Below are 21,734 nucleotides of genomic sequence, written 5' to 3' on the forward strand. Positions count from 1 at the left end.
TGATCTCAGGTTTCTGTTAGGGACGTGTACGCAAATGGCCATGTTCAGCCATTCTGCCTTTTAGTCATGTATTAATTTATGTATGGTACATAGAGTCTTGTATTGTATTCTTTGCTCAATGGGTAGCCAGTGTAGTTCAATTAGGGTATCGGTGATATGGTCTCTATTACTTTCACCAGTTAGAATTCTTGCAGCTATGTTTTGTAATACCTGTAGTGGCCTATTCCCTTGTGGCAGCCTATCCCAGTGGATGTAATATCAGTTATCATCAGAAAATATATTTAAAAGGCTTCAGAATTTAGGTGTCTTCCCAATCCATCACAGTCGCCATTGTCTGGCCATTACTTTTCAACCGCTTTAACTGTATTATGTGTATGTTCTGGTTCAAACTCTTATTTTGATTCAATAGTTCAGGTTTGATGTTTGATGTCCAATGTTTCTGTTCATTGTATATCACTTTGAGAGATTTACCTAATTTGTAAGGCAATCAATAAGTGCTCCTAAATAAATAAAGTGTAATATGGACATTAAAAACAAACTAGAGGTCCTAGACAATCAATCCAGACGTAATAATTTGTGCCTGGTTGGACTGCCTGAATTGATCCCTGATGGAGATTTGATATGGGTCCTGTAATCTTGATTATCTATGCAGTTGGGCTTGACCGATATGCTGAGCAGTATGCTGTTTGAGAGTATCCATTGGTTAGGGGTGAAAGCACAAGATGGAAACAGACCCAGAGTTCTTATTGTGTGGCTGCTCAATTATGCTTATAAAGCCCCCATGTTCCAAGCCTATAGGAAAAAAGACTTGATGTTTGAAGAAAGGAAAATATTACTTTTTCATTCAAAGTATCTTTTGATACATCAAGAATTCTTTTCTGTCCGTACAGACCTGATTGCCCAGAAAATCAAGTTCAGTCTATAATATCCAGTAAGACTAAAAGTGTGGCACAATGGGCAACTTCTAATACTTGATAAAGCAGGAGATGCCATGGCAGATTTTAATTCTTCCTCCATTGACCATTGATGTTTTCTGTGCAGCCACAAAATAGAGGAATTTTCTGTGTTTCCAGTTCTGGTTTTGAATAAAATGGAGTTATTCCTTTTGTCTTTTTTGCCTTTGGACAGTATTTTACTTCTTATTCTTTTTTTTTTGTTTCAGTTACAAACGTATTTGCTAGAGATACTGCAGGGCATTTCTGACACATTTATAGTTAAGGGATCAAACTGCTAAAATGATCTGATTGACTGGCTATGGAATGTGGGTGGCACCCTAATATCTGAATGGCAGGCCTCTACTCCTGATCTAGATATGAAAGAGTAATGGTCTTATCAGGGTTTGCGTTGCTTGTAGGATAGTTAACTGTTTAAGTTAGGAAAGGTTGATGGATGGGACAGTGGGTAGAAAGGGGGTGGGAGTGGGCTTGTGTGTGTGTTTGGGGGGGGGGGGGTTTATGCAAGGAATGAGAGAATGTGGTATGGTGTAAAAGGAAAACTCCCTTTGGATAGTTTGGTATTTGTGGGTAGTCATTATGGAGCTGGGAATTGGTCACTCCTTATTACAATATGGTTGCAACATTTGAATCGTTGGCTAAAGTTCTATGAGCCATCTAAATCATATTAATTATATTATGATGTGAAGTGGACCATTGAGCCGGCTTGGAGATGAACGGAAACCACTGAAGGGAGGCCTGCAGCGGAACCCGAAGCCGGGAGGTGGATCAGGGGCAGGAGACCAACAGAATCTTCTGGTGAAGAATAGTCAGAACACAGTCCAAGTGGAGGCAGATGGAGGTGAAGCGGAGTCAAGGAAATCCAGAGATTGAGGCAGGCAGCAGCGATGCAAGTCAAGGTAGCGGACCAGGAGTCAGGACAGGCAGAAGACTAGTGGAGACTGAAGACAAACCAAGGATCAGGGCAGGCAGCAGACAGAAATACCAGGAGCGAAGCCGAAGTCAGGAACCAGGAAGACAAGCCGAAGAGGAATCAGGAACTGGAGCAGGAGAACAGGAGCGGAGCAGGAACACAGAGACTGGGCTAGCAGGAACAGGAACACGAAGGCCGGAACAGGCAGGAACTGGATCAGGAACAGGAACGCAGGATCAGCAACTAGTAACTCAAAGAGTGAACCTCGTTGCAAGGCAAAGCATAGGAGCAGCTGCTGGGTTTAAATCCCAAGTGGCATTTGACATCATCCTAGGGGCCGGGCCAAGGTTTCCCGCCACGGCCCCTTTAAATCCCAAGCCCTTGCGCGAGTGCGCACCTAAGGGGCGGGGGTTTGTCGGAGGAGCTTGGCGGCGTCTCCCTCGTGGAGAAGCCACCGCTGAGAGGCCCAGCCATGGCCTGGGGAAGGCTGGAGAACGCCGTGACTCGGCAGGAGCCGGCAGCAAGGAAGGTGAGAGCCCGGCCGTGGAGTCCCGCGGCTGGGATTCGTAACATATTACTTGGAATGTGATAGGTCTAAATTAGCCCTTCAAAAGGCATAAAGTATTAAGCAACCTAAACAAATAAAAGTAAATATAGTATTTCTCCAGGAGATACATCTCATCAATGCTGAGCATCAGAAGTTAAGACCACAGTGAGTATCACAAGTGTTCTATTCTTCTGGTAACTCTATACGCCATGAAGTAGCCATTTTGGTACATAAAAACAAGTATTTTCAAATGGAGAGTGTTATTACTGATGCTGATGGCAGATGCGTGACAGTGGTGGGAAAATCTATGCTAAGCCTGTGGTATTGGCCTCAATATATGTGCTAAATGATTATTCTCACTTTTGTATAGTTAAGCACATCACAGATCTCTCTCTCTCTCTTTCAAGGGATTCCATACATTTTGGGCAGTGATTTTAAATGTGTGATAAACCCTAGCTTAGATGTTCAAGGTAACCTGATGAGGAAACTCATGGGAATGAAGAAATAAGAACATAAGAGAACATAAGAACATAAGAAAATGCCATACTGGGTCAGACCAAGGGTCCATCAAGCCCAGCTTCCTGTTTCCAACAGTGGCCAATCCAGGCCATAAGAACCTGGCAATTACCCAAAAACTATTGTATGTACCTAGCTGGACCTTGTAGATATGTGGTGGCTTCTAAATTCCATAGATAGAGATTTTACACACCTTTCAAGAGTGCATGGGACTAAATCCTGGATAGACTATGTTCTCATTTCTGTAGTGCTTTTTCATAAGATGGGTGAGAATAAATAGTACCCCTCATTACATCTGACCATGTGCCAGTGTGTTGCCCTTTAGCTTCTGATGTTTATAATAGAAGGTGATAAATTATGGTGCATGCCTTTATGGATGCATGATGATGTGGAATTTAAGGGATTTTTACAGACAAAATGGGACCAGTATGTACAGCATAATATGCGATTTGTAAATCAACTCATCCTTTTTTGGGGAAAAGCTAAAGCCATACTTAGGGAAGATATTATCAGTTATATAGTGGGGGAAAATGGGAAAAAGATGTCCTTATTTTAGAAGCAAAGATGGTGTCATCTTTGAAGCAAACTCTACCTCATACTAATCTGCCTGCTATACGGGAAGAACTTATAGCTACTCAAAGTGTTTTAAATAACCTGTTTCATAGCAGGGCTCAGAGATATTTATCTACCTCAAAGCAAAAAATTTACATGTTACTTATCCCGGTTGTGGCAGGCCCACGACTGGCCCTACTCACCCCTGATACCTGGGTCCTGGACCTGGCCCTTCCTCTTTGGCAGCGGTAGGCAGTTGCCTACACGCTCGCGCTCCTGCCATACTCCCAGGTTCCTCTGGCAGCTCTGCGGCCTCCTCTGGTTCCAGTCGGGTCTCCCCACGTGTGCCGAGGGGAGATGCCGCCATCACGTAGCTTCAGTCTCTCTGCCTTAGGCGCACATGCGCGCGCCTTCCCCAACTTTAAAGGGGCCACAGCGGGAAACCTTCCCACAGCCCCGGATGACGTCATCTCCGGGCCTTGCTATTTAAGGCAGGCTCCGGCATCCGGTCTTTGCCTTTGCAACAGGTCTCCACGCTTTCAGTCATGTGCTTAGTTGCTACTTATTTATTTATTGATGGTTTTTATATACCGATCTTCTTACATTATATGTAAATCAAATGTGTTCCTGCTCCTGTACCTGATCTGTTCCAGTCCTGCGTTCCTTTTCTAGTTCCCGAGCTTCAGTTCCAGTTTCCTGTTCCTGACCTTTGTTTGTTCCTGATTACCTTTGGACAGATTCCTGGCTTTGACCCTCGCTTGTTCCTGACCATGCTTTGGACGGATTCCTGGCTTTGACCATTGCTTGTTCCTGACCACGCCTTAGACAGATTCTCTGGCTCTGAACCTTGCCTGCACCTGACCTTGTCTCCAGCCGCCTGCCCTGACTCCAGCTTGATCCTGACTTTGCCTCCAGCTGACTACTTGGACTTGGCCTTTCGTAGGCTCTTGCCTATTTACAAGCCCGGACTTAACGTGTTCCTGACCTCTAGCATGCTTCAGCCTATCTGGACTTCTGGATCCAGCTCTGTCTTGAACTCAGCTTCTTCGGACCCTGTGTCTCCATTGCTTCCTGGTTCGCCTGGTGCGCGAACAAAAGTATGCGTTCGCACACATTTATAAAATCCGGCCCTTATTGTTTACTGATGATATCTTATTACTACTGTCCAATGCTAGGCAATCTTTGTTGCTTGCTTTGAACATTTTTTAAATTATGGCGTTTTTTTAGGTTTCAAGTTCACCTGGAAAAGTTGGAAGGCTTAGATATATATGGAGAGCTGATGGCAGCTTGGCCTTCCTTTTCATTTCAGTGGGCAATAGATAGACTTAAATATCTAGATGTATGGATCCCTCAGAAATTTTCTAATCTATATGCCTTTAGTATTCCTCCTTTACTGAAGGTAGGAATATGCATGACAAGGAATTTTTTGTTTTCAAATTCATTTTGTGGGGACCCAAAGTCATGTCTTTAGTTTCAAAATGAAAAAAAATATTTTTTTTTTTTCATTTTTAATTCATTTTCCTTTGTCATTAAAGTTAATGAAGGAAGGATTGCAGCCTGTATTGGGATTTAGAATTGGGGGTTTTCTAATGAATTGTCTAAAAACTTGTGGGAAGAAATCAACAGAAGGAGGAAAGAACTCTGAGGGAACCTAGAAATACTATGGACACTGGATAGTGGTACCAAAAGTGGAATGAATAGCCTAAGACTCTGTAAAGAAGCAAATGGGGTACCAGCATTGGCAGAATTTCTCCAATTCACTTTAGGGAGGAGCAAAAAAGTAGAAAAAGTGGGAAGAACACCTCAAGGCTCCATAAGAGGGCACCAGCAAAAGTGATATGAACCCTTGATGGCATCATAAGTGGCAAATTGGCACCAAAAGTGACATCTATAATCCTAAGGCACTATGAAAGGGGAATGAAGCTAAAAACATGGCAGGAACCCCCCCAAAGTAGGCATTGATAAAAGGGACAAGCAGTACAAACATTGGCTTCAAGACAATATGAGAGATGAAAAGCAGCCCCCCCCCCACCCCCACTGGCAAGAACATCTCCAGGTATAAGGTCTGGGGTATGATATAAGGCATATTGGCAAAGACAACTGCAAGGTTCAAGATCTGATAACGGAAGCAAGGTTGAGTGGCATAAAAACCCACAAGCTGCAGAATGGAATTTAGATTTTCTTGTGAAATGGGCTTTCCAAATGAAAATTATATCACATATACTTCATGGAAATAGTTTCACAATGATGGGGGGGGGGGGGGGGATTTTATATAAGTTGTCAGGATTGATTTGTATAGAAAGAATGTCTCTTTTTATGTAGCTGAACTCTGGCCTGGCTGGTGCATTTCCTGATTTTGTGGTTTTGCATATTTCTCGCTTACTACTTTAATCTCTTATGACATTCAGAACAGTAAATGGTTTCTCTTGAGCATCTTTTGTCTTGTGCCAGTATTTCTTCCTCTGAATTGAGGCTTTTTTGTACACACCACCACAGTGTAATCAACCATCATACAGGGTGGAAAGTCTTAAGAGATTGTGCAGGCACTTCAACTAAGATGCAGGACTATTTCTTTGGTTGTTGCTGGCACTGCCAGTCTGGCCAATTTTGGAAACATTTCCTTTACCTGCTCTGTCTTTACCTATCCCTGACATGACTGATTCTATCACTGGGAGTTTGGATAATAAAATTTAATATTTCTCAATGGTACCATAATGCCTGCTGACTGTGCCATGCTAATGTGTGTGCACGGTGAACATGGTGCTGCACTCAGTATCACACTGTTTGCACTAGTTCTCAAACTGATTAGCTTAGCAACAAGCTTCACAATACAGCCTGGTATGCTTCAATCTCTGCCCTGTTCTAAGTGCTCACCTTCTGCCCACTGCCCATTGCCCAGGCAGAAACAAAATCAGTAGCAGTTCTGCAAGCAACTTTTCAGTCTGCCTCCAGCCTCCAAAAAGAAAGAAAAGAACAACACCACAAATCTGATACACAGCTTCTGACATAGTGCCTGCCTCGATGATTTTCTCTACTTTGTGACTTGCACAGTGATAGTCTAAAATGGGCAGCATCCAAAAAGTTGTTTGGGAAACGTTTTCTAGGGGAAATCAGAGAGTGCTCAAACAGTGTCCTTTTGCCTTCAAAATGAATGCACAGCAAAATGAACAAATCGCAGTCTTCAAGATCAGCGTTTGTTGGATTGGAAAAATACTGTGATATGTCGTCGCTGTGGTCTTCTTGACAACACGACCATTCTACCCATGACTGGCTATTCTGTATCAATTCCTAACTGTATACCTATTGCTCTCCTGTTGATTTCTATGAAGCCATTGATTTTAATGGTTTATAGAAATCATTCAATTCAAAGCGAATAGGATTTGTTTAATTCAGGGGCCCCTCTCAATTTGTTTCAGGTACCCCTGAAAGAAACTAATTGGACTCAATTCATTTCTTTTTACCCATTTGTTTTAAACAAATGCACATTCCTAACTAAAGGATATTAATCAAAAGAAGGAAAGCTTATCTTTCCAAGGCAGCATGGCTTTCATCAGGATGGTTATATTTCCCAAATTGCTGTATGTCTTCATAATGTTACCCATTGTGCTGGATCTATAGATATTTCTGCGCTGATCAGAATGTGCTCTAGATTTTTATGACAGAGCAAAAAACCTAGGGTGTGTTTGCGATGATTAATGCTTCCAATTCTGGAGGTGAGTTAAATTTTCCTAATTTTAAACTTTACAATATAACTGTTTTACTTGGCCCATTGGTGGATTGGCTGACTGGTACTAATTGTTATGGAGGTTGAGAGAGAAGGATGCACTCTTTAGATTTAAAATATATATTACATGCAAGTAAAGCTCATTTACCATATAATGCTGATAGACATGTTTTAGTTGTAGCTGCTAGAGCAGTATAGAAATTTTTAAGGCAGACTGCTGTAGTGATGATGAATGTGTCTTCCTATTTACTGATTCTTGGGAATCCTTCATTCCCGGTAGTCTTACTTTACCCATGCTATGTAAAACCAAAGCAGAAGGGTATTCATACCTTAGTTGATTTGATGCTCCCAAATTCCTCAGTTATGGTGTCTGGTGACTCCTACCTTGAACAATACTAGTTTGATAAGAAAGATTTTTTCATGTATTTGCAGATAAGGCATTATAATATGTCCAAGGAGGAAAAGACCTCAGATACTGAGTGTGCATGAGAATACTGACTCATAGCATACCAGCTTGTACAATCATCTACCAAGAATGTCCACCTCCTATGGTTTTTATTTATTGATGATCTATTCCTTTTCCATATTACACTCAATGTGAAATTCTTTAAAAAAAATTCAAATAATTGTGTATTTTTTATATTTTCTTAAAAAGGAAGTCATATGCTTGATATCCATGCTTCAAAAGCCAAGCTATGAATGAGCACAACTGTATGTTTTTTTTATGTATAACAATGCATGTAAATGGTTCACAATGTCCCTGCTTCAAAAAGCCAAATATGCATGGATAAAACTGCCCAAAATGGAATAGGCCAATGAGAATTAACCCAAAAGATTTTTTAAAATGACCATTAAATTAAAAAAAAAAAAAAAAAAAGAGAGATCTTTATACTTCTGGCAAGGTGTGTGAATGCAAATCATGCACTTATCAGTATACAATCATTAAGAGTCCCCACTTCCAAAGCCAAGCTGAACAAGTGCAGGACTGCCCGAAGTATGGCGAGCCAGTTGAAAAAAGCGAATGCTGGCCAGCATTTCACTTTTATGCTGCATCAGGGCTAGAATGCTTGGCAATGTAATCAGCTATTTCAATGAGAGCGATCCGGCTAACTTTAGACTTAGTCAATAGCAGTTCTAAAGTTTGCTGAATAACTTATCTGGCTAACAAGTAATTTACTATCCCTTGTAAGCTAGCTAGCTTATCCAGCTACCTTACTTAAATAGCTTTGTTTGAATATTGAATCCTTAAAGACCGCTGATGAGAAAATAATTAATTATTTTAAGTAGTTTAAGTGTCCTCTAAACCAGTTAAATGGACTATTCATTAATATTCTTAGGCATGCCAGGTAGCTACTGGAGATGATTTTTATATATTAGGACCTTAAGTCATAATATGGGAGACAAACTATCTTGAGTGACCTGTGAATGTGCAAATTACCATAAATTAATTATCAGGGGTAGGCAGCCCCCCAGTCCCTGTAGATATCAGTCTGCTTGAGTTGTCAGATATCCCTAATTAATATGCATGAGACAGATTAACATAAAATGGGAAGTATCGTGCATCCAAATATTTCATACATATTCAGACAGCCTGAAAACCCAAGTGGATTAGTGTCCACTAGGATTGGAGGTTGCTTATGCCTGTTAATAACAAATCATTAAAGAGTTTTTATTACAGGCTAGGGAATAATAATTACCTTCTTACTTACATAATCTGGATTCATTAATAATTTTGTTTTTGGTACTATTCAAAGTGATCTCTTTGAAAAGGATTCGAAGATCGAAAGCTTAAACCATAAACTACAAGAAAGAGAGAGAGAAATGGAAAACCTCCACGTGAGATGCAGATGCTTGCAGGAGGAAAACCATCGCCTGACTCATATGACTCAGTTTTTGCATGCAAGAGTGGCAGAAATAGAAGCTGAACGAGAAAGCGCCCTGGAGAGGATAAAGGCCCTGCAGGACACGCCACCGCCGCCACCATTGCCCCCTGCCCCTGCTCCCATGCCTATACGTCCAAAACAGCCATTCGAACCACAGAAACTCTGGCGACTCTCCAGGGCAGCCCGAGATCTGAACATTTCCAACCAACAGCTCAAAGCCACAGTCAGCCTCAATCTCTCAGAGTTTGGACGGTACATCAGTAAGCTAGGAAGCGTCATATTGGAATTAAAAGATTTTGAACTGGGGTCAACTAAAGAAATGGAAGAACTGCGCACTCTTTACAAAAGAGAAGCTCTGGAGAGGAAACTGCTCTATAACCAGCTCCAAGAGCTCCGGGGAAACATCCGAGTCTTTTGTCGTTGCTGCCCAGACTCCCATAGCCTCATGCTAGTTGAATTTCCCTCGGATGACCAGATTATAGTTAATCAAAATGGAAAGAAGAAATTTCAGTTTGATCGAGTGTTTGCTCCTCATTGTACTCAGGTAAGCATTCCCAACTGAAGTGGTTATTTCATTTTCTGCCAGAAAGATTATATAAAAGGCTTTATTTATGCAACCATTGGTTAAGCTTCCAGGAGAATTTACATGCATGTGCTTTGTGTTTTGAACTTTGTGTGCAAGGATGCAGCATATTATCTCTAGCCAATCAGATGAGAATGATGTCACCAAGTCAGCTGCTGCCAGAGTGGTTGATGGCTTCACGAAGACGTACATGGACATAGTGAAACCAAAACACCTGAAAAGAGCAACTTTAAGAATTAATTGAATATCTTGTTTCCCCCCAAATAAGATATTCAGATGTAGCATAAACAAAACGCCTAATGTTTGCTCATTATTTGCCAATTTTGTCTCCATTGTTCATTCATGAGTAGAGGTGTTATAAACAGCACAGAACTTTGCCACACATGAATTACAGAAATCACTACTCTAATGATCATCAAGAGTACACCATGTATAAGATGGACTGACCTGTACTGGCTTTGTTACAGGAAGATTCTCATATTCAATCAGATCTCAAGAATTACAGTCAACTTATCTTGGGATATAATTATTTTTCCCTTTATATCTACCACAAAACAACTCTAGGACATAATTATCTTTTTAACCCACTTTACATTTCAATTTGCTACAAACAGCAGAATCAATTCCGATTTACTATAGAGGTCTTTTCTCTCAGTTAGTGTTAGCAAATATTTCCCGATTGGGAGAACAATTTTCAAATTCTTTTACGAGCATAAATAGGCTGTCTGAAACTTGCCTTTCCTCATCCCTGCTAAAGCAAGCCTCAGGTTCTACAGTGCAAGTACTTTTAGCTGCATTTGGGGAGGGATTCCTGTGGGTGTATTTTAGGTGGGATCATAAAATAGCATGCGTGGATTGTCATTTCATTTTAAAATTCTATCCCCACAATAAGCAAGTGAAAAACGTTGTGGCTACTGTGCACCCACAACCATTTTTAAAGTCCATGGGTAAAATATGCCCCCAAACTTTGGAACAAAGCAGATAATTTGAAAATTTCCGCCTCAAAAGTATGTTGCACCTACCTGTTTTATGCCCCAAAATTCATTATTCTGCATTTACCCATACCTCATCTGTAACTTCTTTGCCCTTTTGCCAAGGGCATGCCTTCTTATGAACTAGAGCCAAAGAGAGGGAACTCTTCCACTGTTGGGACCTAGACCCCAATGAATGTCTGTGCCTCAGAAAAACTTCCTTCCCTGATGGGTTGAAAATTAACACTTGTGTGATGGTTCCAAATGTCAGTTCCCCTCTAGGAACTGGCAAAGGGGTCCTTTCACTATGTGCCAAGTTTACAACACCGACACAGTTGATGCTATGCATCTTACAATCCAGAGCCTCCTCAAAACTAGCTGATATAAACACAGCCTAGGAAGTAGGAGAGGCCATGTCTTCCTGGGACACCAGAGATGTATTGGAGGCTGACACCTGGGACCCTCAGAGACTGTTGCAATTCCAGGGAATATATGGAGGATGAACTCTCCACCCCGCAGGAATGTTTGGGGAATTCAAGGCTGCAGCCAAATTGTCCCTGTTCCCAGCATTGCTCATTGAAGGAGAAAGATGCAATGCTTCTTGGCCTTCATCCGATGCGCGTCATCAGAGCACTGTGATGCTGGTGCTGAAGCGGCAAAATCCTTTGGGTAGGAGAAGCTAGACAATAGCCTGTCTCCATGTTCCTGCTGGTGCTTCATGTTGAGGCGGTTCGATGCCCCCTTGATGTCAGTGCAGTCAGGGCAGCTCCTGGATCCCTCAGTATTGATGCTTCTGATGCCAGTACTGATGTCCTGGACTTACTAGATCTGAAGTGCTTTTCCATGAGGTCAAACTAGGAACAACTTCCTCTAGGGAGGGTCATAGTTATGCAGGGGGGGACACCTCCAAGCATCGTGTTCAGCCCCATGTCTATCACATCTATCATGGGGATTCATGACAGACATGACCCGTTCACAGAGGGTCACTTTTCAAAGCTACTGGCTTTCTTTTCCTTTATTTATTCATTATTTACACAAATTTATACTCCCCGCAATCCTAATATTTAGTTCACAGCGGATCACAAATAACATTCATAATAAATAGAGACAATAAAACAAATACAATATAGTATAAAATAGGGCTTAATTTCTGGGGAAATGCCCTGGAATACAGTTCCACCGCTTCTTTTCAGACTTAAGAGGCAGAGGAGCAGGGGTGTTCTGCTCCAGCCCCTCCCCTTCAGGTAGCCTACATGGAAGAGGAGAAGAGGAGGTTATCCTGTAGCAGACAAAGCAGAGAACAGCCACTCTGCTCCCTAAACCAGTCCCTTCCTTTCTGTTCTACAGGCAACAGGAGGAGGGAGAGGTAATACTGAAGCAGACATTGCAAAGAAAAAGTACAAAAGAGATTGGATTAGCACAAGTTTAAAACGTATGAGCAGCGATGTCAGTCAAAGCTTCAACCCTGGCCTTGATGATTAATAATACAGTTCAGAAGTTTCAAACATGCACTAATTCAAACTCCTTTTGTATCTGTTACCCAGGGCTTAATTTCTGGCAAAAAGAAACCAGAATAGCCTTCTGCCTCCTTTTTTTTCTGGTACTCGATGAGACAAAGTAGAGCCAGCAGTGGAAATCACTTCTGGTACTGCTGCAGAAAAAGGAGTAGAGCTGGTGCTGGCATGGATCATTCCTGGCCCCTCAGGTACCAGAGGAAGCAGAGCAGAGTGTGTTGGAGCTGCTTATCCTGAGACAAAAGCAGCCATATGGCTTTGATTTTTATGGCTAGCACAATTGAGGCGGCCATGAGAGAGAATGGTCAAGGTCCAAGAGACAAGAGATGAAAGCTGTTAGCCCCCCTACTTCCTCTGCTACTGGGTATATTCACATATGTGTGTGAGTGTTTAGGAGAGAATTCACACCTGGCCCTGGTCTCTCTCCCTCACACAGGTCACACCCAACTCTGACCCTTCTCCCTCACAGGCCGATGCAATACAGTGCTCAACACACGATTGGAAGTGCATCCATAACCCCCCCGATGCAAAAAAGTGATTAGCGCGTCCAAAACGCACGTCCAAATGAGCGCGTAGGTAATAGCGCTCATCACATGTAAATTCATGTTGATGGGGCTATTACCTATTTCCCCCAATTAAAAAAAAAAGTGTGCACCCAATGCGCACATTTTAACCCGTAAAAATAAACGCCTGCCCAGGGCAGGTTTTAATTGTTGAGGAGCCCCAAAAAAATACTGCTTTTCTGTTCCTTTTTCCGATTCCTCTGACTTAATATTATTGCGATATTAAGTTGGAGGAACTGAAAATGGAGAAGAAAAAAAAAAAGTGTGCCGGTGGTCAGATTAGAAAAAGGGACGCTCAATTAATGAGCATCCATTTTTCTAACCCCTGGCTGTGTCCAGGTTAGGGAAACGAACATTCATAAAATTGAGCACCCATTTTCCTAACCAGCTGACAGCCACCTCTCCTGGGCACCTACTGCCAAGGATGCACGACAGACACACAATTTCCCCAGCGCCTCCTTTTTACCATGGCACTTGATTTAAATATTAAATCAGGCCTCCGGCACCACCACCGTGCCGGGAGATGGAGAGCTGGCGCGTGCAAGTTACACCTGCCCGGAGGCAGGCGTAACTTCTTCGATAAAGGTTAGTAGGGGGATTTAGGTAGGGCTGGGGGGTGGGTTAGATAGGGGAAGGGAGGGGAAGGTGGTGGGAGGCGGAAGGAAAGTTCCCTCTGAGGCCGCTCCAATTTCGGAGTGGCCTCGGAGAGAACGGAGGCAGGCTGCTCAGCTTGGTGCGCGCAGATTGCACAATTGTGCACCCCCCGCGTGCACTGACCCTGGATTTTATAACATGCGCGCATGTTATAAAATCGGGCGTAGATTTGTTCGCGCCGGGTTGCGCAAACAAATCTGTGCCCGGGCGTACCTTTAAAGATTTGCCCCACAGTATAATAAAGTGAGAAAGAATAAAAATTAATGGCATGTTCAGGTCCTTTTATGCAGAGTTTTTGTTGCATCTGTGGACCCTTAGGCAGAGGCAGCGTTGACCCAATCTGCAGGGAGGAGTCCTACAGGTTCCCACCATCGGCAGATGGACTCAGATGAAGCAGAAGCCCAGTTGGAGCTTTGGCTTTGCCAGCCTAAGTTCCCCTTGGGTCAAGTCTTTGGGTGCCGGGGCTGGCAGGTCTTAGGTGGGGGCCTCTGTTGTTGACAGAGAGATCCTTCGAGATGGCTGGGTTAGAACTGGAGAACAGAAGACAAGGACGCTGGAACAAGAGACAGGATGCTGGAGCAAAACACACTACTGCTGGAGTAGGGAGACCTGTTGCCGAGACAAGTTGTAGCTGTAGCATTGCCCTTTTATAGGGCCTTAAGCTGACATCATCAATAGAGGGCCGCAAGGAGTTTCCTGCCACGGTCCCTTTAAATAGGAAAAAGAGGCATGCACAGGGGCCTAAAGAGAGGTGGGGTGCTCAAGTCTAGCAACGTCCAGTCGCATGTCCTGATGGCATCCGCAGAGGCATGGCTGGTCAGACCGGCAGCATTTCACCACATTGGAGGACAACATCAGCAGCATCTGAAGCCAGCAAGGACCCAGCCAAGAGGTGAGAGTGGCAGTTCATGGGGTTAGCTCGTGAATCATCAAATATGATGCTTTCACAATGTGCATAGAAGATATAGATATACTAATTACCTTTGAACCAAATCAAGATGATTACTAAGGTCCTTATTCAGTCCTTCAGCGTTGAATGCTACCTATTTGCAGATATATGAAAAGATTTCTTACTGCTTATGTTGAACTATAAAGAAATTGAATTATTTAATAGCAACCATCATATAGCACAGAGTCCCGGATATCTTTGCTAGGTGGCCTCTGTTGGAAACAGGATGCTGGACTTGATGGACCCTTGGTCTGAGCCAGCATGGCAATTTCTTATGTTCTTATGATCAAAATCTTGCAATGGAATTGCACATCACAAAAGTGATAAGAACCTCTTTTTTATTTATTCTAAATTCAGCAATTGTGCAACTAGCTTGACAAACACAATCTAGCTATTATAATTCATGTGGTAATCTACCACACAAGCTGTCTACCTTAATTCTGTTCAATGGCATTTCTTAGTAGAGCTGAAATGCTTCAACTCTTGAAGAATATTGCAGCCAGAATTTTGGTAGGGGCCAAAGCAAAGGACCTCATAAGGCCCAGTCAAAACCAGTATAAAATCCAAAACTCTTTGCTTCATCTTTAAATGTGTGCATAAATAAGTCCCTGAGCTTTCTTCTTACTTTCTACACACCCACTGGAGAACGCTGGTCCTCTCAAATGGCCCTTTTTTCTGCCCCCTCTGTCTTTGTCAAATTGACCTGCAGAAGACATTAGACATTAGCCACTTTGCACCTAAAATCTGGAATGAGATACCACTACCCCTTCCCTGTTCAAACAGGCCTTCCCCTAGATTACTTGACAGAGTGAAAAAGAAATCCACCACGACTGGACATCTGGTTCAGTGATGATTACGTATGAGCCTTCTACTACAAGTTATTGTTATTATTCCTGTCAGCCATTTTTGGAAAAAGTTGGAAAATTAAAGGTTTGTAAATAAATAAATAAGTTTGAGAATGCATCAATATACCTCCACACTTCCAACTCACTTCTGCATGCTCAACATTCTAAATATATCATTTTTGCAAGTATTTTTAAAATTAATGACGTTTACTCTCCAGAGTGTAACATTTATGGCAATTTTCAAAATCCATGTACACATCAATGGCACCTTACACGAGTAAAAGTTCTATTTTAAAATTGCTCACCCCTTATGTAGGTAAAAGCCCATGTGTTGTTCCACAAGGCCCAAACTTTAACTACATTCTCGTGGAGGCATTCTCGGCGCATGTTTAGGCTAGGAGAGGCAAAAATACTCATGGTTTTGCATTTTCAAAACTAAATGTGGTGATTTTGCTGGAAAACGTATCCACGGAAAAATCATGCTCAGATTTCTGTGGATAGTTTTTCCTTGGGCAGTTTTCAAAGGGAAAGTAACACATGTACTTCTCCTTTGACAACTGGTGCAAAATCCACAGATCACGGAGTTGGCACGTACACATACAGTTTTGAAAATTGTTCTCTTGATGGTGCATCCAATTTCTATTTCTAGAGAATTACCTGCCTAAATAACAAGCAATGTAAGAGGATTTTAGTTGGGGGGGGGGGGGGGGGTTTCATATTCTTGCATGACTGCCAAGAGAAAGAAAGAGCCAAGGAGGGAGAAACAGCTTACAAGTTTTCACTAATACAGAGTGAAAAGAATTTCAAAACTGCCTATGACTGGAAAATTCCATTTGAGCGAACTTCTGACAATTTCCCCTCCCCCATTGTAATTTGGCAGGAAGATGTGTTTGATGGGACTCTTCCAATTATCAAATCCTGCGTAGATGGCTACAATATTTGTATTTTGGCCTATGGTCAGACAGGCTCTGGAAAGACATACACAATGATGGGCACAGAGGACAAACCTGGAGTGAATATAAGGTGGGCAGTGATAAAACAAGCATGGTTAAGAATAAATTATCTGTCAGCTGGGAATACATTTGCTGAATGTCAAGTTAGTCAATTATTATTCAATTTTCTTTGTGAACATATGACAGGTATGAAGTAACAAAAAAAACTTGTTCTGCCTTAAAAAAAAACATAGGGGCAGATTTTCAAAGGCTACCCACGTAACCTGAGAAAATCTGCCCCTGCGTGCACCAAGCCTATTTGCATAGGCTCGGCGGCGTGTGCAAGCCCTGGGATGTGCGTTTGTTCCTGTGCCGGCAGGCGTAATTAATGCAACAAAGGTGTGGGGGGAGGGGTTAGGTAGGGCTGGGGGGTGGGTTAGATAGGGGAAAGGAGGGGAAGGTGGGGGGAGCGGAAGGAAAGTTCCCTCCGAGGCCACTCCGATTTCGGAGCGGCCTCGGAGGGAACGGGGAAAGCCATCGGGGCTCCCCTAGGGCTCAGCACGCGCAAGGTGCACAAGTGTGCACTCCCTTGTGCGTGCCGACCCCGGATTTTAACATATGCACGCATGTTATAAAATCGGGCATAGATTTGTTCGCGCCGGGCTGCGCAAACAAATCTATGCCCGCGCATAGGTTTAAAAATCTGGCCCATAGTTTTTAAAAAAAAAATCACTCAAGAAATATGAAGTATTAGTGTACTCCCTGTCTCTATTATGTATCCATTCTCTGAAGTTTTCTGATGGCAGCAACAGCACAATAGAGACATCTCTGCATTTATCTTGATAGCAAGGGACAATATTAGTAGTATGTTTGGGAGCAACGCAGCATTTTTCTCCTGCTTCTTTGGTATTCCAGTTCAATTGGATTCGAAGTTTGGATCTGGCACCATGAGCTTTCATTTGCACTATCCCAGGAATTTTTTCTTCTAATTTCTATCTCCTTTCAACTTACCTAGCCCAGTCATCACAGAGACAATCCTTGGCCTGAGGTCATGCACCAGAGATCTTTCTGGATTCTTGCAAACATGGGCCCTAAATCCAGCCACTCAAGCCTCTAGAGGTCACTGTTGCACAATGACTGGGGCTCTCTTCCCCCAGGGAATGTAAACACTATCTCTGCAATATCCCCAGCCTCGGCCAATCCTCAGAGCAGAAGTCATGCCCAAGAACTGAATCCATGCCTTCTACATGCAGTTCACATCACTGCCATCAACACCTAGTACAGCAGTATTGTACTAAACATGCCCACTATTCTTGTAAAGACTTATTGCTCTAAGTTCTGCTATTTTAGCTTTTTAATAGTGCTGATGATGTAAGCACATACATGGATAGAATTAGGGATTAATACAAGTAATGAAAGGGGATAGACTCAGGAATAAACTAAGCAAATACTTCTTTACTGAAAGGTTGATGAATGCATGGAACAGCCTCCCAGTGGAGGTGGTGGAGACAAGGACATTATTTGAATTCAAGAAAGAATGAGACCAGAACAGGGGATCTCTGAGGGAGAGGCCGGGATTGTAGAACTGAGCAGTTGGTGTGAATGGGCAGACTAGATAGGCCATATGGTCTTTTCCTGCTTTTATGTTTTGTTGTAAAACAGGTATAATAGTAAGAAATACTTTCTTTCACAACAGGCTGAAATTTAAATGGGGGAAAAAAGATTCACAAAAGATATGGAGATGGGGTAGACCACAGAGTAGATACAAGGTTTTAAGGAAATGCCTCTGAAAAGGTGCATCCAGATCCAGCTTTAAATTAATTGGCACCCTATGCGAAAAATGAAATTGGCATTTACTCCCTGTGAAAAATATTGGTTTCACTGGTGCCACCATCTACAACCTCTTCAGGAATTTCTCCTACCCCAAACCCCCACCCTGATCCTTACCGAATCCTCCTCCTAACCCTCCCCACTACAAGTGACAAATTTAGGTTTTTGCTGCCCATAGGTATTCTTGGTCCCCTCATCCCTTGCCCAGCATCCTTCAGATAGGTTTGCCAAGATCACTGAAATCTGGGGGGGTCTATCCAAGATGGGAAATAATCCCAATATAAACCCTGCACCTCAAGTTCAGTAAACCTATGTTGCACCCAAAGAAACTCCCCCGACACTGGGTACAGAACTGAACTAAAAGGCTCCCTCTTCAATTCACCATATAAGATCAATATTCAATTTTTGGTGTCACTTCAGTAAGAGCACCAAACTCCCCTAGGCATTCTGTGAGGCAGCACAATGCCACTCAGAACCTTAAATCAATGCATTGACTATATAGGTTCTGAGACATATAGTGCAGTGTCTTTAAAGTTTAGTCCTTTAGGCACACATTTATATTATCAAGCTGCTAATGACCTATCTTTGCATATGGCTATTTTAATTAGTTGTACACCTTCTTATTGTTAAGCTGCTAATGTCCTATTAGTATATGCTGCTATTCTAACATGTTATAGCCCACTTAGGGTGAATATTCAAAAAGGCAGGTAATAAATCCTAATAAATAGTAAACCTGCTATACCGTTAATAACACTAATTCCCAGGACTCAAGCAGCAACAACCTCACCTATGTAAAGGCAGCAGGTACTAGAACACAATGAGGTTAATATTCAAAGGCTTTGTCTGACAAAAACTGAGATTTGGAAATTTCCCCCACTTCCTGCACAAAACGTACCCAGCTACAAAGAGGCAGTGCTGGGGGCAACTCCCAGAGCACAGTATAATTTTGCCCAGGCAGCACTACTATTCAACACTATGTGGACTCAGACAGGTAAATCTGGTCAGAAAAATAACAGAAAAAGATATCTGGATATCTTTATCTTGGTAGCTTTAACCAGATATATTCAGCAGCAAACTTATTTCAATAACAACTATTGAATATTCTAGTAAAGTTACCCAAGTAAAGTTAACTGGATAACTTTCCTACTCACTAGTCTGCTGAATATTTATCTCAATATACCTCCTACTGGGAAAGCAGAACAAGCAAGACTGCTTGAGAGCAATATTCAGAAGCTACAGCCAGCAAATACTCACCTCTGTCACACATACAGTGTTAATGGTAGACCTTGGGTAGAATTACAGTTTAGTAGGCTAGTGGTCAAGTGGTCATTATAGTTGGACCAAGGTCATGTCAATTAATTCTGTTCTGTGGGCCATATATCAGCTATAACAAGAAACACAGAAGCAGGATTAAACTTTGTTCTGAGTGCCCAGCTTCTGTGCCCTCTGAACACTGGAAGTGCACCTAACTACAACTCCAGCCAGGCAGAATGAAAAAGTACCTTGACTTTCAGCTTTACAGAAAGTAGGAAGTAGGCCTGTCTGAAATGGACACAAGTCAGACAGCATGCATGACTACAAATTGAAACTAGTGTGCAATTGAAGAAATTACAAAGGAAAAAATAGGGCATGTTGCAGAAAGGCTTGGACAAAAGGTCATTAACGAGATATTTCGCTGGCTTCAGGTGTAAGGTCTTAACCACAACTCAACATGAACTTTTAGGCCCTCATCATCAGCATAAACTCTTACCAATTCAGAGAAGGTTGAGATCTCCCAATTTCTATCTCAGTTATTGTTAATAACAAGCAGGGCCAGTGCAAGAGTATTTGATGTCCTAGGCAAACCTTCGGTCATGCACTCCCCATCCCCAGCTTACCTAACGATGGCAGCTTCAGCACAGCTCTCCCTTTTTTGATAGCATTGGCTCTCCCCAACTGGTGGAACGTTGCCACCCCTAAAATTCTGCCACTCTAGGTGACTGCCTAGTTTGCCTAATGGAAGCACTGGCCCTGACAACAAGGATATCAGCAGACCACAATGGACACCTGTTGCCTCTAGGCTTCATAAGCACAGAATTAACTGCTAGCAAAGCACTATTCCAAATATGGTCATGCAGCTCCTGTACACACAATATATATCAGTGACAAACAGCATCTACAACTCATATAGAAAGTAAAGGAAAAGGAAGAAAATAAGTAGACAAGCCAGCAGACATCAATAAGGCTTTTCTGATCTCGGGCTATTGACACACACAGAGAAAGATCACTGACTTTGAGATAATTCCTTATCTTATTGGGTAGTTAGTTATAGCTAAACTTGTGGTCTGAGCAGGCTACTCTACAGTATCTAGTGCAATAGGTTATTTGCATAATAAATTTTATTTTCAGAATTCTGCTATCATCTATAATTCCATGTATGCTTACTGTAACCACAGAACACATATAGACCCATAGCAAATACAGAAAAAGTGACCACAAATTAGAAATAGAAATGTGCAAGTAAAAACTAAAACAGAAATCCCAAGAAGCCAGAGTCTGCATGCTGAGCAATGCCAGAGAAATAGACACAGAAATGTATTTCCTCCTGTACTGTGGAAAAGACATGAGACACACATTCCCAAAGCTGACCTATTCTAGTCAATAAATGGAAAATAAAATGCTTATTTCTACCTTTGTTGACTGAACATTTTATTTTTCTTATCACATTGGTCTTCATCTTTTTCTGTTTTCTTCTTCTTGATCTCCTAACTTTTATTCCAGTTTCTCCAGTTCATTTTCCATTTCTTCTTTCTCCTGTCTTCTTCACTTCCTCTCCCACATCTCTCCCTGGCATTGCTCTTTTACTGTCATCTCATTTCTCTCTCTCGCTGCCCCTCTGTCCACTCATAGTTATATTTCATCCCTTCTCCAATTCTCCATATCCCAGCTTTATATCTCCCCAACTCTCTGCTTTATTACCCCCTCTCAGCCCTCCATCTTCCCCTCACTAGGTTGTTCCCTTTACCATCTTCAGTTACTTGGCTCCCTTGCCCTTTCTCTCAACAGCTGCCTCCTTTCTTGCTATCTCAAGTCCCTAATCCTCCTCGCTCTTCCTTCCTTCCTCACTTTCCATTCTCTACTCCCTTTCAACCCTCCTCTCTTCCATCCCCTGTCTCCCTTACCTACCTGCCAACCCCCAGCCCCCCCTGCACACATCCATCACCTTCTGCTTTCCCCTTCTCCCTGTCGCATGCTCCTACCAACTGGAGACAAGTGCAGGTACATCCACCTGTCCTTTTCTTGCCTCTCCGGTGTTGACGGAAAGAAGCTGGTGGCAGGGGGGAGGTTAGAAGGCCTCCTTCTGCTACCAGCTTTGTTCTCTCCTGCACCCTGCAAACAGCTTATCTCGTGCCAGTCAAAGTACAGGGGAGAGGGGGTGGCAGCTGCTGTTCTTCCGCCCCCGTGAGACACACCAGAAAGGGGAGGGTAGCAGGTCTTTGGCCAATGGCAGTGCAGGCTGTCTTTGGGAGGCGGGGTCAGGAGAAGGGCAGCCAGCGCAATAGCTCTGCTTTGGCCTTAGGGCACAGCAGCAACTCAGTCCGGAGAGCTGTGCTGGGAGAAGGGGAGGCAGCTCTTCTCAGTTGCACTGGGAGGGAGCGCTGGCACCTCCTAGTGCATAGTGCTCTGTGTGACTGCACAGATGACACAACTCAAAAGCTGGCCCTGGGTGCATCTTCAAGCAGGACTTGAAGGTGAAGAGAGTAAAGGTCTGGTGTGTTCAGAGACAGAGAGAGATTTCCATAAGTATGGGATGGCAAATATTAAG

The 21,734-nt window shown here is 42.7% G+C and overlaps 1 protein-coding gene across 2 annotated transcripts in view; it reads left to right on the forward strand.

Annotated features, from left to right (window-relative positions):
* LOC115099352 (kinesin-like protein klp-3) overlaps positions 1–21,734 on the forward strand; it is a 122,562-nt gene that overhangs the window by 79,555 nt on the left and 21,273 nt on the right. For both annotated transcript variants that reach the window (XM_029616936.1, XM_029616935.1), the window contains exons 9-10: positions 8,960–9,632; positions 16,048–16,190. In XM_029616936.1, coding sequence (XP_029472796.1) covers positions 8,960–9,632; positions 16,048–16,190 — 816 coding nt within the window. The remainder of the gene's footprint in view (positions 1–8,959; positions 9,633–16,047; positions 16,191–21,734) is intronic.

The sequence above is a fragment of the Rhinatrema bivittatum genome, chromosome 9 (genome assembly GCF_901001135.1).
Source record: "Rhinatrema bivittatum chromosome 9, aRhiBiv1.1, whole genome shotgun sequence".
Lineage (NCBI taxonomy): Eukaryota > Metazoa > Chordata > Amphibia > Gymnophiona > Rhinatrematidae > Rhinatrema > Rhinatrema bivittatum.